We start from the raw sequence: 20,614 nt of genomic DNA, 5'->3' as shown, positions 1-20,614 counted from the left end.
AACATCATACTGAAGTTGCTATCCAATACAAGGCAAGAAAAAGAAATAAAAGATACATATTTTGGAAATGAAGCAACAAAACTCCAAATTCAACTGATGACATGATCATATATGTAGAAAATTCTACAGACTATCTAAAAAAGATACTATAAGAAAAGTTATAGGATACAAGATCAGTAAAAAAAATGAATTGTTTTTCTATATGTTAGCAACCACTAGAAATTGAAATTTTAAAGATACCATTTACAAAAGCATCAAAAAATGGGAAGTACTTAGGGATCAATCTGATAAAGGATTATACACTGGAAACTATTGTGCACTCCAAGAGGAAGTAAAGAAGACATAAATGAAGAGATACATATCTTCTCATAGATCAAATTGACTGTCAAAATGTCAGTTTGCCCAAAATGATTTGTATTTTCAGTGCAATCCAAGTCAAAATCTCACCAACATTTTTTAGAGATTATTAATTTACTCTAAAGTTCATATGGAAATGGAAATAACATAGTATAGCCAAATAACTTTAATAAAGAAGAATGAAATTGGGGGACTTAAACTACCTGATTTCAAGATATTGTGGTTAAGACAGTGTCTTATTGACATAAAGATAGACAAATAGATCAGTGGAACATAATAGAGGGTTAAGAGATTAATTTATCCTTAGATGATCTTTCGATATTTGACAACATGCAAAATAAATTCCATTCAGAAAAGATAGTTTTTTTTTTTTTTTACAGTTGGTGCTAAAACATGTTGCTATCCATGTACCCCCCCCCCCCCCCAAATGAACTTCAAACCATACCTCACACCAGGGAGGTTCAAATAGATCATAGATGTAAATATAAATTCTAAAACCATAAGACCTCTAGAAGAAAACATAGCAACCATTCATTGCAACCTTGGAAGGTATGCAAAGATTTCTTATATAGGACAACAAAAGTACAATGTTATTCCCCAGATTTGTTCTAATCGAATTAATAAATTCTGCTCTTTGAAAGCGACTCTAATCAAATAGAAAAGTAAGCCAGAGATCAAGTGAAATATTTGCAAGAAACAAATCTGAAAAAATACTTACATCCAGAATATTTAAAGAACTCTCTAAACTGAGTAATAATTTTTTTAAAGAATGGACAGGAGTTCCTGTTGTGGCTCAGCTGGTTAAGGACTCAACTTTGTCTCTCTGAGGATGCTGGTTTGATCCCTGGACTCACTCATTGGGTTAAGGATACAGCGTTACCAGATCCAGTGTTGCCATGGCTGTGGTGTACGCCTCAGCTACAGTTCCGATTCAGCTCCTAGGCCAGGAACTTCCATATGCTGCAGGTGCAAATATAAAAAAAGAAAGAATGGACAAAAAATTTAAAGAGATATTCCCACAAAGAACATATATGGATAGCAAATAAGCACATGAAAAGGATGCCTAGCATCTTTAGTCATTAGGGAAATGCTAATTAAGTCACAGCCAGATACCACAGCACACTTACTAGAATGTCCAACAGATTATACCAAGTCTTGGCAAAGATATGGAGTAATAGAAGTCTCGTCATTGCTGGTGGGAATGTAAAATGATACAGTCACCTTATAATACTTTTTGGCAAGTTTCTTTAAAAAGTTAAAACTTTACAATCTAAGAGAAATGAAAGCTTATGTCCATTAAAAGACTCCTACACAATGGTCAAAGCGGTTTTTATAATAGCTAAAAAACCTGGGAAACCATCCAAATATCCAAGAGCAGGTGGTTGAATAAAAATTTTTGATATATCCTTACAGTGGAATACTACTCAGCAGTAAAAACAAATGAACTACTGACAAAACAACATAGGTCAGTCTGAAAATTATTAATCTAAGTGAAAAAAAAAACAGACAAATAGAGAGTACTTACTGTATGCTTCCATCTGTATAAAATTCTAAGAAATGTAAACTATTGTACAATGCCAGGAAACAAATCAGTATTTGCCTAGGAACAAGGGAGATAAGAGGGAAGGATTACAAAGGGGCCAAGAAAACTTTTGGGAGTGAACAAGTTTATTTTCTTTTCTTTTTTCTGTCTTTTTGCCTTTTCTAGAGCTGCTCCCTCGGCATATGGAGGTTCCCAGGCTAGGGGTCTAATCGGAGCTGTAGCCGCTGGCCTACGCCAGAGCCACAGCAACGTGGGATCCAAGCCATGTCTGCAACCTACACCACAGCTCACTGCAACGCCAGATCCTTAACCCACTGAGCAAGGCCAGGGATTGAACCCGCAACCTCATGGATCCTAGTCAGATTCGTTAACCACTGAGCCACAATGGGAATTCCAGTTCATTTTCTTGATTTTGGCGATGTATTCAGAGGTGTACACAGATGGCACAACTTAGCAGATTACACATTTTAAATTATCTTGTGGATTCATTTAAACTGTACAGCTTATTATGTATTAATTATATACCTCAGTAAAGCTGTTTTCCACGAAAGGCAGTGAAAGTGCTCATTAATAACCTGTTCTTTACCTATTAAGCAACATTAGTGCTAATTGTAACTGACCTATAACCAGTGTTACCCAGAGGCCTCATTCCTCTCATGTTTAGTCTCTGGCCAAAATGTAAGACTTTTTTACCATATTTTATTTTTGCTCATATACCTGATTTTATTCTCTTAATGACATTTATCATTACTTGAAATTATCTTTTATCTCACTGACTAGACCTAAGCTCCTTGAGGCTAAAAGTATCTCTTGTTCATCTCTAAATCTGCATAACACTATATTTAGTAACATATATATTTAGTAACACTCTAAATATGTATGTGTATTACACATAAATATATATATATATATTTGGCTACACAGTGGCATGTGAAAATTCCCAGGCCAGAGATCAAACCTGAGCCATGGGCTGAGTCCTCAATCCCTGGGCCACCAGTGAACTCCCACTCAATAAATATTTATTAATCGTTTTCTCATATTTTTATCTGCATACAGTCATTGTCTTATTGTTCTTTTCTTCCCTCCTGACAGTTCTTTCTTTTATGGTTTTTACTTCCTATCCTCTTTATCTATTATGCTATTTGAAAAAAATTTTATTATAAATAAACATTCTATATTTTCAACTTCTCTTAGAATATTCTTTTTGCCTTAAATAAAACTTGTCTCCTCACTGAGGACCTTATTTTGCCTATTTTCCCAGTACTGGATTAATGGCCCATCACACATGCTAATACCAGAAGCTCCCTGGCTCCCAGAAACATTGCTCTACACGCCACTGAAGAAAGTTCCCAAGTTCCCACTGCCACGTTCTGAATTTTGTCACTGTCTTGCTCCCACTACATCTGCTTTTTCATTTTAATATCTCCATTTTCCTGATCTCTCCCTATTTTTTTGGGGGGGGGAGGTCATACCCACAGCATATAGAAATTCCCAGGCTAGGGGTCAAATCGGAGCTACAGCTGCCGGCCTATGCCGCAGCCACAGCAACACCAGATCCAAGCCGTGTCTGCAACCTACACCACAGCTCAAGGCAACACTGGGTCCTTAACCCACTGAGTGAGGCCCAGGGGTCGGACCTGCATCCTCACGGATGCTAGTCAGATTCGTTACCCCTGAGCCACGACAGAACTCCTCTCCCTGTTTTTTCCACATCAGTCATCTCTCCTGCCTCCTGCTTTAACTCCTTTTCTCTGAAATAATTAGTGCCCCTATCCTCTCATTGTCATGTGCCTTGTAAATATTGAAATCTTTCCTAACCCCTCCACCTTAAGACAGCAGTGACTCCTTTCTCTAAATTATTGACAATTCTTCAATCATAATACTTATAATTCTTTAGATTTTACTTTCTTCTCTATGTCATTACTCTTTAACTCTGAAAGCCCCTGAATAGTTATAATATTTTATCCCTGGTTCTAGCACATGGGGGATAAATATTGGATAAATACAGGTGGGTAAATGCACATTTGAATCCTATGTATAATATTCACTTAATATTTTTTAAAAAGTCAAGCATTGTGTTAAGGCTTCAAAAACCCTAAGAGGTAAGTATTATACTCATTTTACAGATGACCTATGTTAAGTTCTAAATTAATTTATCTAGGCAGATATTGTAATATGTGTCTAGAGACTGATAGGATTTTTTTATTGGGTCTGATTTTCTCCAAAGCCCACACTTTTAATACCTATTTTATATCTGCCTCAGATTAACCTTCAGCTATTCTCAATTATTATTAATCTTTAAAGTAGTAAGAGTATCACATTCAGAACATTCAAATGAATATGCCATAGTTTCTCAAAGAGAGTTTCACACATAAATTATATGATATCAAATTAGTACTAAATTCTAATGTATTAGAGGAAGAAAATGGTAAGACAGTGTTTTGCACATGATTGATGACTCTGGAACTTTATAAAGCTTTTCAAAAAATCTTTGCCCATAGAATGCTTGAGATTCTACGCCTTTTCATAGTTTAATATTAAAATTGTATTAGATTGAATTCAAGAGAGTGTTTGATATACAACAAATCGATGATGAATAGCTATTTGGATTGCCGGAGCAGTTTGAATAATATAATTAGATTCAAACAGCTACAGCAGGAAGGCAAGCAGATTAAATAGCTTGCTTACATACTAGAGATTACACCAAAAAGAGGAAGAACAAAATTAATGTATTAAATTAGTTTGCATGTAAATAGTAAATACAACTTATGAACTAAGACTTTCTTAATATCGAGAAACTTCACATGGAAGATGTAAAGTAAGTTTAGGAATGACTCATATGGAACATACTTTGACATTACAACAAAATTATGATTATGTTGAGTTTTCAAGATAGGAAAAAATAAATCTCAAAAATGTGAGATAAAACTTTTTTAAAAAATGTTTTCAATATTATTGTTTCCTATCTTATAGGACTTTGAATTATGGGATGATGTGGGATTAAACATTCCAAAACCTCCAGACTTACTTCAGCTCTACCGAGATTTTGGAAATCACCAAGTGACTGGGAAAGATCTTGTAGATGTGGCCAGTGGTGTAGAAGAAGATGAATTAGAGGCTCTTACTCCAATTTTAAGCAATCTCCCTCCAACCCTTGAAGCTCCTCAGACTGTAGAGGTGAGGAATTAACTAAGTAGTCGAGTATGCAGAAAAAGTATTTAAGCTATGTAAAAGCATACTATGAGATCTTGAGTTTCTGTTTTTCTCCCATTTTGATTTTAGAATTCCTTGCTAGTGCAGAAATTAGAAGATAAAATTAGTTTATTAAATAGTGAAAAGTGGTCTTTGATGGAGCAAATCAGAAGACTTGAAAGGTTAGTACTCAATCATCATTTCTAATAAAACTTAAAATTTTTAAGGAAATTGGCAGAAGATATATGTAGAATAACATTCCAATTGTAAGACATAATTTTTCATATCCTGTGATATGAAAAAACATCTTGTCATTTCTTATATTCTAATGTCCTTTGGGAAAAAAATCTTGTCATCACTTATATACTAGTGTACATTTTTCTAAAAAAAAGTCAATAAATCAGTGTAATAATCATAGTCAGTTATGTCTTAGAACCAAGGACTAAGATATTTTTACTTTTGTCAAGTTGTGTCAGTAGTAATAAAATAACTTCTTCACATTAGTGTTATATATATTTCCCATTCATTATTTCCTTTAACTCTTATAATAATTCTGTGGGTTAGACGGAATTATCCCCATTTTGCCACTGAAGAAAGTTAAGTTTATTGGAGTTCCCGTCGTGGCACAGTGGTTAACGAATCCGACTAGGACCCATGAGGTTGCAGGTTCGGTCCCTGCCCTTGCTCAGTGGGTTAAGGATCCGGCGTTGCCATGAGCTGTGCTGTAGGTCACAGACGCAGCTCAGATCCCGAGTTGCTGTGGCTCTGGCATAGGCTGGCAGCTAAAGCTCCGATTTGACCCCTAGCCTAGGAACCTCCATATGCCATGGGAGCGGCCCAAGAAATGGCAAAAAGACCAAAAAAAAGAAAAAAGAAAGAAAGTTAAGTTTATAACTTTCTTATAAAGCAGGGTTTATAAAACCATGTTTATGCTTTGTAAGAGTTTCTAGCTGCACTTCTAGGTATATGAAGCATTGGTGTATATGGCACAGAAAAGATTAATCAGTTGCCGAATCATTTTCTATTAATATGTTATACTTTTAAAGCATTAAACCCATTATGAAGCTTACGCTATTGCCAAAGTTTTAAAAAAATACAGTTATTCTCTAATAATTTCTCTTTCTTTCCACAGTGAAATGGACTTCCTCAAAAATGAACACTTTGCCAACCCAGTAGTTTGTGATTCTGTTCAGCCTTCTTTGGAGCAGCCTCCCCACAAAGACTCTGAAGACAGTGGACAGAATTCAGTTCTAAATAGTTCAGACAAGGGAGAAAACAAGGATATCCATCTTTCAAAATCAGATGAAGTTGACTCCACTATTCCTAAAGAAAACGTCCCCAACTCTTTCCCCAGGAGAGAAAGAGAAGGAATGCCATCTTCTTCTCCATCAAACAAAAGCACAGTCCATTTTGATAAACCCAATAGGTTAGTAAGTATCCTGTGTTTTGAAAGGCATCATTTTGCTGTTTAGTATATTGGCAAACCAGAAGAGTTTCAGAATGACAGGAGATGAAGTTGGGAAATTAAGCAAAGACTGAGTCATACAAGCCATGGTAATTCATTTCAGAGAGCTGGTACATAATGATATCTACATTTTAGAAAGAGTCTCTAGGGTAGAGGTAATTGGAATGTAGCAAGACTGGAAGAAGAGAGACTTAGGGTATCTATTGGAAGAATCCAAGTAAGAAACGATTGAATTTCCTTTTTTGGAAAGAAGTGGATAGATTTGCAAGATAGAAGGTAAAAGAATTGATTGGGTTGGGGCAGTAGGGAAGGATAAAATATGATTGCACTTTCTAGCTTGGGCAGTTGGATGCATTATAGCCTCCTCTGCTGAAACAGTATGGGAAGGGGAACATAAATGGACAAACAGGCTCAAGTTCTAGCATACTAACTCCAGAATCATAGAATTTACTAAGGGTCATCTTGTGGTGTATGCTAAACAACCTCTACTATGTAACTTCTAGTGTAAGCCCTTTTCTTTGTAGACTGAGCACATAAAGTACAATTCATAGTTAAAATATCATGAATTCTATTACATAGAGACCGATGTTATTTTAGATATATAAATGTTTTAACCTCATTTATTAAACATAAATAGGCTAATATTTTCAATTACAAAAATTATTTTCTTTAAAATATACCACGAATGCTGAATGAGCCTTTACTTCATTTATCTTTAATTTTTAATTCTTTTTTATAGATTAAGGATTATCATTATCATTATATAGAACTTATATACTTCCCAGCAACATACCAGGTCAGACTTTGTATCCACTATATGCCTTTCTGGGATGGTAGAGAATTACAGAGGAAAAAAAATTTTCAAGTTTTGCAAACACCTTCTATGGTCACTGACCTGCCGTACCACTTCAGGTTTAATCCACTAACATTTACAAGTCATTCATTCACATAACCTCAGGCTCTTTTAGGATCAGCTACTGCTGGTTTCTTTTCCCCTGTATAATTCTCCAGTGAAGTGACCTTTAAGTCATTTGTGACTAAGAAATTCCCACAAGATTCACGCAGGAATCACAAGAATGTGAATTATAACATGCAGCTTACTTTCTACTTAAATGCCAGTGGTAACTCTTTGGTATTGTCCCATTTTCATTGAATATTTTCTTCTAGGAAGTTGTCTCCTGCTTTCCATCAAGCACTACTCTCTTTCTGTCGAATGTCAGCAGATAGTCGTTTAGGATCAGAGGTAAATTATACCAGATTCTTACAACATTCTTAAAACATTTAGTTTTTCTTCTTAGAATCTTACCTCCCAAAAATTGTGATAAGACTCTTGTTTCAAGTACAAATATATTATTTAAAATAACACTTGGAGTTCTCTTGTGGCACAGGGAGTTAAGGATCTGGCATTGTCGCTGCAGCGGATTGTGTCACTGCTATGGTACAGGTCTGAGCTCTGGTACAGGTCTGAGCTCTGGCTTGGGAACTTCCACGGTCGCAGATGCAATAAATATACAAATAAATAAATAAATAGGAGTTCCTGTTGTGGCTCAGTGGTTAACAAACCAGACTAATATCCATGAGGACACGGCTCGGGCTCGATCCCTGGCCTCCCTCAGGGGGTTAAGGATCCCGTGTTGCCGTGAGCTGTCGGAGTAGGTCACAGATGCAGATCAGATCCCTTGTCGCTGTGGCTGTGGGCCAACAGCTCTAGCTCCGATATGACCCCTAGCCTGGGAACCTCCACATGCTGCAGGTGCAGCCCTAAAAAACCAAAAGATAAATAAATAAATGAAGCTCAAGAAATAGTTCCTAAAACTTTAAAGGAAAGTAGTTGATTATTTCTGTCTTTGGATGAAAGCTTTGCTTCATGTTTAAATGACCTTTTTTCAGTCTAGTTTTAATTTGTTTTGTCTACTGACATATGGTTATATACCTCTGTATGGTATAATTCAGAAAACCAATTCAAGTGTACATATTGTTTATAATTTTAGTTATTTTTAGATTACACCTTTTTTATTTTTATTTATTTTAATTTAATTTAGGTGTTTTTTTTTTTTTTTTTGCTTTTTAGGGCCACACTCACAGCATATGAAAGTTCCCAGGCTAGGGATTGAATTGGAACTACAGCTGCCAGCCTACTCCACAGCCACAGCTACACCAGATCCAAGCCAAGTCTGCGACCTACACCACAGCTCACAGCAACTCTGGCTCCTTTAACTCACTAAGCGAGGCCAGGGATCAAACCTGTATCCTCATGGTTCCTGGTAGGATTCTTCTCTGCTGCTCCATATTGGGAACTCCTACTCCATTTTTTAATTTCATTAGGATTGATTGTCTTTGGTTGCAGAGTTAGCTCAGATTTGTTTTTTTCAGTCCTTTGTAATTGTTGGTGCAGGCTTATCTTGAGGGTATTTTATCTTTTTCTCCTATCTTTATACTCACTCCTCCCTTTCTAGCTATTTTAGTTGATTCTACTTGACCTTGCCTGGGCTTTTGTCCCACAATGTCATTAAGATTATGAAAGAGCTGGAGGAGAGCTGAGATACAGTCTGGCAATCCTCATTGCAAGACTGGGTCAGCCTCCTTGGACCTCCTTCCTGATACAAGCTACTCTTTCATCTTAGGCAAAGATTGTAGCTTTATGGGCACCTTTTCCCCAAGAACAAAATTAAAAACCATTGAAGTTCCCCCAGTCCTGTGTTATCCTTATTTGTTCCCAGAACTGAAGCCTGGTAAGCCTCCATTTTCTTCACCCTTGCTTCTTACTGCTGCTTTAAAATCCATTTCTAGTCTACAAAATAATGGTCCTATTTGGGTTCACAGTTGTTTTTGTTATCATTATGATAAATTGAGATTTTGGGTGTGTCTTTGGAACAGAGGTAACAGGTTCTAAAACATGAACTTTAAATATCATCATGCACAGAAGTTCTCCAGTGCCATCATTTATTAATTCTTTGGTTTTCTAGGTGTCTCGGATTGCAGACAGCGAGAAAAGCGTTATGTTAATGCTGGGGCGCTGCCTGCCACACATTGTTCCTAATGTGCTGTTGGCAAAGAGAGAGGTGAGACACATAAAAGTGTTTTAATCCCAGTAATCTCATCATGTTGTCCATTTTTTGTCATTTTGAAGTTTAGTGTTATATTTTTATTTTGTTAAAGTCTATTACTTGCAATCATATTCTTACTTTTGTGCATGCATCTACTCCTAGAGAATGGTTTTACACCTCTGTCAGGTGAGTTCAGTAAAACTGCATGGTATTCATGTTTTCCAGTTTTGCTTAAAGCATCATTAGCTTCTGCAACACTAGCTATTACTGTAGGTCCATTTATGTGCCATGAACACTGTCCGTTTTTCACTCTACCGGTTAACTTATTTTATCTCTGCTCTTGATACAATATATGTGATTTGTCTACAGAAATAGACATTATTTATATTGAAAATTAACAGGGACTAATAATGTAACTATTCTTAAATGTATGTGTAGTTACATATTATTAATGTTAGTTTTATTGTATTTGGCAGTAATTATCTTATGTTGATAGGATAGTTATGATACTGTCTACAATAACTTTTGAAAGTAGCTCTTTTGTTTTTCTTGTAGCTAACCTGTTATTAACAGATGCTTTAAATGTCTAAAATAGAGTAGCATGTTCATTTTAGTATACATTGCCTGTGTTATGAGCCATAAATACTGTAGAAAGTTGATTTTAGCCAGTAAAAGATTAATGAAAAGTTACCTGTAATCTCATTTAAATGACAGTGAATGATTTATTTACAAACTCTTTATTTGAATTACTCAATTTATGAAATCAATTTTTAGTTCACAAATTTTTTTAAAATGGGTTAAGAATATTTTAGAATGTCTTAAAAATTTCCTTTGTTATCATCTTAATATTTACCACTGGTCTTAATCGTAATTCACAGGACCTACAGTATAATAGGTACACAATGCATTGGCAAAATCCATATAGAGCTTATCCTTAATTATCTGTTTAGCACAAGAAATTTGTACTGATCCTCAAGAAAACTTGTATGTAGAGCTTTAAAATTTTTTATACCTATAGGTATTTTTAATTTAAAAAAGATGAACATGACTGTTTTCTTACTGATAGCTTTATTTTGCCTAATATTTTAAAATAGTTGTGAGATATTAATAAGTATGGAAATGTTTCTATGTCTTGAAGGATCAGTGTCCAATTTCAGATTGTTTTGCAGTTCTGCCTGGCAGAATGGTGTTTGAGCTTCTTTTCCTTTTTCAGCTTGTAATATAATCTATGCAATGCATTAATGTTTGCATCCCTTTTACTGTGTTTCCTTAATATAATATTTAAAATAAAAGAGAAACCTAATTGTTATGATTTCCCTTTTTTAATCATAAAAAACTCTACCACTAAAATCTGATTGTACTGCATGAAGTATTTATAAATTTGCATCATCAGTAATCAGATATATATATAAATATATATGAGAACATATATTTATATATACACGTATATATTATTTGTGGTATGATGTTTACTTTTCTGGCTGATTTTAAGTTTTTTATACTTAAAAATATGTATATACTTATAATTTCATGAAGAGTTGATCATTTATCTTTGTTTACTTAATTATCTGTACTTTATTCTGTTTTACCAGAAAATTTACCATTAATAATATACCAAAGTTGTATTCCCTCAAAATTAAATTGGTAAATAATAAAGTATATCTTGCTTTTCTTTGAAACTAATTCCAGGGCTTTTTTAAAAGACAAAACTTTCATTTGATTTCATCCTTTGATATGGGATTACTTTTATTTAATATTTTATTTACTTTAGTCCTTAAATCTGTATTTTTAAAAAGGTCATGTGATGGAAGGATTCATATTTTTATTTTTCCTCAATTTTTATATATTCTCTTATCAGTATAAGCCTTTTTATTAATATGTTAATATAATGAAAATGTCCCTTAGTAAACTGATTGATCATAGCGATATCCTAGATAATTAAAAAAAATAAGACATTAAAAACAGGTTTTAGGGGTTTGATTAAATAATACAATCACATAATTCAACGTCTTTTAAGTTTAAAAAAATGTACAACAAAAACTCAACTCCTATTCCTGTGCTACACCCCATCTCATGTGTAATCAGTTTTATTAGCTTCTACTACTGTATTCTTTCAAGTCCTTTGTCCATTTTTAATTGGATTGTTTGTATTTGAATTGTAAGAGTTCTTACAATGCTGGATATTAAACCCTTACCTCATATATTATTTATAAATATTTTCTCCCAACCTGTAGGTGGTCTTTTCACATTGTTGATAATATCCTTAGGAGGACAAATGTTTTTCATTTTTATGAAATCTGATTTATCTATTTGTTTCTTTTGTTGCTTTTGATTTTAGTATCAAATCTAAGACTCCACTGCCAATCTGAAGTCAGTAAGATTTGCCCATATTTTTTCTTCTAAGAGTTTCATAGCGTTAATATTTAGGTCACTGATCCATTTTAAGGGTTTTTTTGTTGTTTTTTTTTTTTAATATATGGAGTCAGGAAGGGGCCCAAAACTTTATTCTTTTCATGTAGTTATCCAGATGTCCCAGCACCATTTGTTGAAAAAGAAATTTGTTTCCCTATTGAATGGTTATGGCACCTTTGTCAAAAATCAGTTTGATGTAGATGTTTGGATTCACTTCTCTACTCTCAATTCTGAACCACTGGTCTTTATCTTTATGCCTATACCACTCTATTTTGATTACTGTAGCTTTATAGTAAGTTTTGAAATTGGGAAGTATGAGTCCTTCCAGCTTTGCTTTCTTTTTCAATATTTTTTAGCTGTTCAGGGCCACTTTCAGTTCCATATCAGTCAAATCAAATCAAAATCAAATCAAATCAAATCAGAATCAGTCAAATCAAAGCTCAGCTTTGATTGTTGCTGCAAAAGTCATTTGAATTTAGACAGGGGTTGCTCTGAATCTATAGATCACTTGGGGAATATTGCCATTCAGACAACAATAAATCTTGCAATTCATGAAGTTCTTTATAGTTATTTATGTCTTTCTTTCAGCAATATTTTGCAGTCTTCAGTGCATAAGTCTTTTACTCCCTTATTCAAATTTATTTTTAGCTATTTTATTCTCTTGGATGCTATTATAAATGAAGCTGTTTCCTTAATTTCCTTTTCAGGTTTTTTATTGCCCCTACGTAGAAACAGAACCAATATTTGTATGTTCAATCTTGTGCCTTGAAACTTTGCTGAATTTGTTTATTAGCCATAGTAGTTTTTTTGTAGATTCTATGAGATTTATATAGAATCATGTTATTTGCAAATAGAGAATTTTGCTTCTTCCTTTCCAACTTGGATAGCTTTTATATCTTCCTCTTACCTAATTGCTTTGGCCAGGACTTCTAGTACCATTTTGAATAGCTTTGTTTTGAGAAAGCAGATATCCTTGTCTTGTTCCTGATTTTATGGGGAAGGTTTTCAGTCTTTCACCATTGAGTATAATGCTACCTGTGGGTTTTTCGTAAATACTTTTTATCATAAGAAGGAAGTTTTTTTCCTAATCCTAGTTTGCTGGGTATTTTTAATCATAAAAAAATTGTTGAATTTTGTCAAATGCTTTTTCTGTATCAATTGAGATTATTTTTTTTCCCCTTCATTCTACTAATGTAATACATTGATTGACTTTTCATGTGTTGAACTGCCCTAACATTCCTGGGATAAATCCCACATTGTCATGATGTATAATCCTTTTAACATATTGTTGAATTTGGCATTATTAGTATTTCATTTTACATTTTTACTTCTAAATCTCTAAGGGCTATTGGTCTGTAGTTTTCTTATGTTGTGCTATCTCTTCTAGTTTTGATATCAGGCAAATGCTGGCCTCAGAGACTGTGTTTGGAATTGTTCTTCCACTTCTTTTTTTACGAAGACTTTCTGTAGGATCAGTATTAATAGTTTTTAAATGTGTTTTTGAATTTACTGGTGAAGCTATGTGATTCTGGAACTTTTCTTTGGGATGGGTGGGGAGATTTTTTTTTAACTGACTTAATCTGTTTGCTTGTTGTAAGTCTGTTGAGATTTTCTGTTTCTTCTTGGGTCAGTTTTAGTAATTTCTGTGATTCTAGGAATTAGTTTATTTCTTGATTATCTAATTTGTTGGTAGCCATTCTTTATGATATTCACTTATAAGCCTTTAAGTCTTGTAAGGTTGCTACTCATATCCTCTCCTTTATTTTTGATTCTAGAATTTATATCTTCTCTTTTTTTCTTAGTCAGTCTAGCTAAGGATTTGTCAATTGCATTGATCTTTTCAAAGAACCAACTTCTGATTTCGTTGATTCTGTTGTTTTTCTTGTCTACATTTCATTTATCTCTGCTGTAATGTTTATTACTTTCTTCTTTCTGCTGGCCCTTATTTTAGTTTACTCTTTGTTTCAAGGTTGTTGACTTGAGATCTTACTTTTTTAATGTAGGAAATTACAGCTCTAAATTTCCCTCTGTGACCTGCTTATGGTGCATCTTACAAGTTTTGGTATGTTCTGTTTTTCACTTATACTTATCTCAAAGCATTTTAATTTCCTTAGTGATTTCTTTGACCCATTGGTTGTTTAAGAGTGTTCCACATATTAGCAGAGTATTTTCCAATTTCCCTTCTGTTACTGATTTTTAATTTGCGTTGTGACTGGAAAAGATACTTTGTATGATTTAAGTCTTTTAAAGTGTATTGAGAATTATCTGTGGCCTAACATATGGTCTGTCCTTGAAACTGTTTTCATTTGCACTTGAGAAAAATATATATTCTACTGTTGTCAGCTAAAGTGATCTGTATATGTCTATTCAGTCTATTTGTTTTACATTGTTTAAGTCCTCTATTTCCTTCCCGATTTTTTTGTCTAGATGTTATTCTGTCCATTATTGAAACTGGGGTATTGAAGTTTCCAACTATTATTATAGAACTGTATTGTATTCTTTCATAGATATTTTCTGCATGTATAAGCAAATATAGATATTTTGTATGTATATCAAATCAAAGATCAAATACATTATCTTTTCATGGCTTATACAAATAATACCATACTCTATGAATTATCTCCACTTTGCTTTTTCCATGTAACATATTTTTGTATCTTTCTCTGTCATTAGATGAAGAACTTTCTCATTCTTAAGATTGCATAATATCTAGTCTTCCACAGTCTTTTAAACATGTTTTAAATTAGACATTTCAAACTTTGTCAACTACTCTGTCAGTAAGAAAGACATTTTACATCATGTGCCAGTATAGAATTACACATAGAAATAAGTGCTACAAATTAAGTCTCGCCTTCACTTATTACAACAAATTTAAATAGACAATATCAAACAGGATTTTATAAGTATTTTAGAACACTAAGTAATATACCTAAATAAACAATAAAAAGAAAAAAATGAGAGTTCCCATTGTGGCTTAGTGGAAATGAATCTGACTAGTATCCACGAGGACTCGTGGTTTGATCCCTAGCCTCGCTCAGTGGGTTAAGGATCTGGCATCGCCGTGAGCTGTGGTGTAGGTCACAGACTCGGCTCAGATGCTGCGTTGCTGTGGCTGTGGCATAGGCCAACAGCTGCAGCTCTGATTCGATCCCTAGCCTGGGAACCTCCACGTGCCACAGGTATAGCCCTAAAAAAAAAAAAAAAAAGAAAAGAAAAAAATTTCTTTGTGACCCATTCAATTGATTTTATGACCCACTGTTTTGAAAGGAGTGACATAAATGTTAATTAAAACTCTCCAACAAGTTAAACTTCATTTCATATAAAAGCGGAATGCGCAGCAATTATAGATATTAGTGTTACTTGTTTTTGTTTTTTAAAAGAAATATCGTAACTTCACTTAACCTTCCAGGCACACTTATGGCATTTTCCAAATTCAACATACCATATTTTCAAATCTAAGATACCATTGATTGTAACAATTATATACCTTTATGAAAGAATTCCAATTAATTTATGACATTTTCCATTTAAGGTGCATTCTGATTTCAGAGATGATAAAAAGTGAAAAAATGTTTCTTCCTATGTTCTGAGAATTAATGATAATTTCTTTTTACCAACTTGCATTTAAAAAGACTTTTTTGCCTATTCATTTGTGGGAAAAAAAGAAAATGATGAACTAATTTTCTATATATGGTTATGTAGTAGATCACATTAATGGGTTGGTTGAGGAATTTTCATCTTTCAAACCAAATTATAGAGTAAATATATTTGTCATTGGAGATATATATAGATATAGATAGTAAGTAGGCTAAGAAAGTTGAACTTCTGCTTTCAATGCATTTGAAGGGAAACTCTGTAATTTAAAAATGAGATTTCTTAAGGATTACTTCTAAAAGCATTTTAAAATAATATATCTAAATTTAATGTTCATTTTTATTCTATGCCAAGGAAATATATGGCATCAGCTATCTAAGTTAGAAAAACAGAAGAGAAGCCTGGGCTTGGAATAGGGGTGAGACAAGGTGAAATGGAAAAATGAGTCCAAGATTTCTTTTGTAGGGTGTTCCAGAATTAAATTGGTGATGGTTGCACAACTCTGAATATACAAAAAAACGACTGAATGTATACTCGAAATGGATGGATTTTATGATATACAAAATATATATCATTAAAGCTATAAAAAGAAAAAAGACAAAAGTAATTTCCTAAAAGATATAAAAGTAGCTAGTACCTCTAAGGAATTGCTCCTCTGGGAGTTCCGTCGTGGCTCAGCAGTTAACAAACTTGCCTGGTATACATGAGGATGTGGGTTTGATCCCTGGCCTCACTCAGTGGGTTAAGACAAGGACCCAGTATTGCCATGAGCTGTGGTGTAGGTTGCAGACACAGCTTGGATTCCAAGTTGCTGCAGCTGGGATAACCTTCCTATAGAGAGAACTAGATTTGTTATTAATTGCAAAAATCAAAACAGTTAAAGCAAAAGTCATTTTCTTGAATTAAGTGCATAGGCCAGCTCCAATTCAACGCTTAGCCTGGAAACTTCCATATGCCGTAGGTGTGGCCCTAAAAAAAAGACAAAAAAAAAAAAAGAATTGCTCCTCATCTGAGAAACGAAACTTTGCTCTTATACATTGCCATCTGTGGTTGCTCCATGGTAAATTTTTTAACTTACAAGCAGTTATAGTCCCAGATAGTTACAACTGTAGGACAGTAACATAGTGGTAGTAATAACATGGTAGTTAGTATAATAAAGAAGAAAATGTTTGTCCATCTTTACCTTGTGTGTGTGTGTGTGTGTGTGTGCTGTAATTTTGGGAGTAATCATATGCTCTTTAGCAATATTAGGTTTTGAAAGTCAATTAAGTATTTTAATTAAGCTTCCTAAAGGCTGAGCCCCAGGAATTATAGATATTAATAATTCTAAGAATAGATATTTTAGCAGCCCTTGAAGTGTAAAACTTTTCCAGAGGTGAGTAATTTTGTTTTTTCCTTATATTAGTCTTTGTAATGTTTTTTCTTTACATGTTATTGTCAACATCCTGACAAATTTCAACTGAAAATCTAAATCACATAGTGTACACTTATCAGTACTTAAATTTAAGTTGTAATTCATATTGCTTAATTCCTAGGCAAAAGACTAGGTGAAAAAAATTTTATAGCAACTATTAAAATTTTTAACAAAGCTTGAGCTGTAGGAAATAATGTTAGTGGAAGAATGAGGGCAAGCAATGGACTATAGTTTATTGGACTAATGTTACCTTTCTAGAATTGCCAAATTTTGCTTCTTGACCTGAAGTAATTCAAACATTTCCTCCTTGGCATCTCATCTAAATGCAGTATTTCCTTTTGTGTTTCAGATTCCTTTCAGATTTTGAAGCCATTATCTTATCATCATTTCCATGCTTTTTTTTTTTTTTTTTGGTCTTTTGTCTTTTGTTGTTGTCGTTGTTGCTATTTCTTGGGCTGCTCCCGCGGCATATGGAGGTTCCCAGGCCAGGGGTCGAATCGGAGCTGCCACCGGCCTACGCCAGAGCCACAGCAACTCGGGATCCGAGCCGCTTCTGCAACCTACACCACAGCTCACGGCAGCGCCGGATCCTTAACCCACTGAGCAAGGGCAGGGACCGAACCCGCAACCTCATGGTTCCTAGTCGGATTCGTTAACCACTGCACCAGGACGGGAACTCCTCCATGCTTTTTTTAATTTTAAAATTTGCCTGATCTTATTTCCTCTTCATTTCTTTCCCTATTAACATCTAATCACTCACATTGTCTTAGATCCTTTTTAGGTATCTTTTCTGTTTTTGTTGTCCAAACACACACTAATCTTTGAAGACTACAGAGTTAAGTAAAAATAGCCATAAAATCAAACATTATCTCTAGAGATGTTTACTATCTCAAAAGAGGTTTCTTTATTATTGTTAGAGATTATTTTGTTTTACTTGTAGAACTGAAAGGAAAATATTGGACACCTTTCCTGTTTAATTCTATACAAAATTTCAGGGAGAAGAGGGATAACCTTCCTATAGAGAGAACTAGATTTGTTATTAATTGCAAAAATCAAAACAGTTAAAGCAAAAGTCATTTTCTTGAATTAAGTGCAAATTACTAAGCCTTTTAGACTAATGAATTCTATAGGCCTTAGAAATATCTTTTTTAGTAGCATGCTAATAAAGTACTGGAATAACTTTCTGGAATAGGATTGTCACTGCACTGATTTCCTCTCTAATGATCAGTAGGAAATCAACTTTATATTTTACTTCAATACACCCTTATTGAGTACTATCAAAAGCTACAGCATGTTTGAAAGTATTTAAAACTTCTGTTGCTTTGAAATATGGACACAGAAACTTTTTTAATGGGGGAATTCCTTTTGAATATAGTATTAACAAATATTGTAGGTATTATCTTACTATCGTTATTCAAAGATATTTTTAAAACCTCTGTCACATTGTTTTCTGAAGAAAATTTAGTTACCAGTTTTTAAGTGTTTTATGAATACAGTTGACCCTTCGTTAAATAATGCAGAGATTATGGATGCTAACCCCACAATCCAAGTATAACTTTACATTCAGCCCACTGCAGATTGTGTAGTACTATAGTGCATATTTAATGGGGGAAAAAATCTGCATTTAAGTGGACCCACACAATTCAAAGTCATGTTGTTCAAGGGTCAACTATAGTGTGAAAATGTCGAATGTCTTAAAATAATTAATTCTGAGGTAGATGAATTAGTACTTCAGAGGTTTGAAAAAGGTGAATTCATAATAAATAACACAGCATAGCAGGTACATACTTATAGAAATCATTATTTCAAGATTGGTAAAACTAGAAGTTGTAAATACATCAATATTAGAGAAATTAGGATATTGGAGCTAGTCATAACTTAGCAATTAATTAGCAAAGGTTTTAATTAAATCCTTGATGACTGTCAGAAACAGACTATACTTTCCAAGTTTTTTTCCACTATCACTTTCTGGGCCTCATCTCAGTTCAGTGTTGCCATAAGAGGAGGAGACCAGAGTTCCCATTGTGACTCAGAGGGTTAAGAACCCAACACAGGGTCTATGAGATGTAGGTTTGATCCCTGGCCTCATTCTGTGGGTTAAGGATCCAGCTTTCACAAGCTGCGACGTAGGTCTTAGATATGGCTCGAATTCTGCATTGCTGTGGCTGTGGTGTAGGCCAGCAGCCTCAGCTCTAATTCGACCCCTGGCCCAGGAACTTCCATGTGCCATGGTCGCAGCCATAAAAAGGAAAAAAAAAAAAAAAAAGAGGGTACCATCTGGCATACATTATACACTGAGTTATAACTGTCATGGCCATTAATGTGCCAGAATGTACCAAATTCTCCTTGACATAGGAAAAATTATTATTCCCTTATTTGTTAATTTTGCCAGCAAGAAATAAAAACAAATGGCAATGTAAATTATTACTAACTGTGATTGAGAAAAGTGAAAAGAATGTTTCTCCAAAGCCCTAAAGTCACAGAAATTTAGAGTTCAAGGAAACAATGATTAACAAATGGTTTTCCTCCCATTGTCAATTTGGATTGGTTGGTTAATGGCTGCTGTGTTGAGAAGTGTCTTTTGAGGCCAATTTTGTTCTCAGAAGGAAAAATTAATAATCTCATTAGCAGTACATAAGAATATGTAAAGTATTTTTGATCTATGCACTGATCTTAATAAATTACTATGTGTTTCGCTTTAGGAAACTGAAAATCAGAGAAATTCATGGTTTTCATTAGGTTCTTTGGTACAAAGGAGTAAATTGAAACAGGAACTCTTCTAGCTCCTATTTCACTGTTTCAGTTTGGTGCATATGTAGCCATATTCCAGTTAAAAGGTGCTTATATTGATATATGACATAAACATCCTTGATTGAGAATCACTAAGCCTTGTGTTGAAAGGAAGGAAGGGAGTGAGGGAGGGAAGGAGGAAAAGAAAATGTAAGGCAAAGAAAAAAAACACACACCAACACAGTTATTTTGGTATACTTTTTTCTGAAATAAAGAAGCTCCATATTATTCTGTATTTTAACCAGAGTGTGTACGCATGCATTGGCAATTATAGCAAACATCTTAGCTACATTTCATAACTTTATTTTTAAAGAGTAATACAATATGAAGAAAATGGAATAAGGTAATGTTTAAGAGTGTATATTTAGAGACAGTGGGAAATCAGGAAGAAGGTTTAGGAGGAAGCAGGAGAACCCATGGGAAAGAAACATCTGAGGTGAGGGGAAAGTACAAATAAAATATTTAGGGCATTTTTGATTTTCAGGAGTTAAAACATTTTCTCTTTTTGTTAGTGCCTTCTAGAATAACTACTTTTTCATCCTTAAAATTCTGCTCTTGGAGTTCCCATTATGGCTCATCAGTAACAAACCCAACTAGTTAGTATCCATGAGAACGAGGGTTCGGTCCCTGGCCTCACTCAGTGGATTAAGGATCTGGCATTGCTGTGAGCTGTGGTGTAGGTCACAGATGTGGTTCAGATCTTATGATGCTTTGGCTGTGGCATAGGCTGGCACTACGGCTCTGATTCAACCCCTAGCCTGAGAACTTCCATATGCTGTGGGTGCAGCCCTAAAAAGACA

The 20,614-nt window shown here is 34.2% G+C and overlaps 1 protein-coding gene across 6 annotated transcripts in view; it reads left to right on the top strand.

Annotated features, from left to right (window-relative positions):
- RELCH (RAB11 binding and LisH domain, coiled-coil and HEAT repeat containing) overlaps positions 1–20,614 on the top strand; it is a 109,622-nt gene that overhangs the window by 32,308 nt on the left and 56,700 nt on the right. For 4 of the 6 annotated variants that reach the window (XM_047767014.1, XM_047767013.1, XM_047767017.1 and 1 more), the window contains exons 6-11: positions 4,874–5,077; positions 5,183–5,274; positions 6,225–6,518; positions 7,725–7,800; positions 9,524–9,619; positions 9,767–9,790. In XM_047767014.1, coding sequence (XP_047622970.1) covers positions 4,874–5,077; positions 5,183–5,274; positions 6,225–6,518; positions 7,725–7,800; positions 9,524–9,619; positions 9,767–9,790 — 786 coding nt within the window. The remainder of the gene's footprint in view (positions 1–4,873; positions 5,078–5,182; positions 5,275–6,224; positions 6,519–7,724; positions 7,801–9,523; positions 9,620–9,766; positions 9,791–20,614) is intronic. The other 2 variants (XM_047767015.1, XM_047767016.1) reach the window with 1 other exon arrangement.

Source organism: Phacochoerus africanus, chromosome 2 (genome assembly GCF_016906955.1).
Source record: "Phacochoerus africanus isolate WHEZ1 chromosome 2, ROS_Pafr_v1, whole genome shotgun sequence".
In the NCBI taxonomy this organism is placed as follows: Eukaryota; Metazoa; Chordata; class Mammalia; order Artiodactyla; family Suidae; genus Phacochoerus; species Phacochoerus africanus.
The sequence above is the reverse complement of the archived record's forward strand: the minus strand, read 5'-3'. Positions and strand labels throughout refer to the sequence as shown.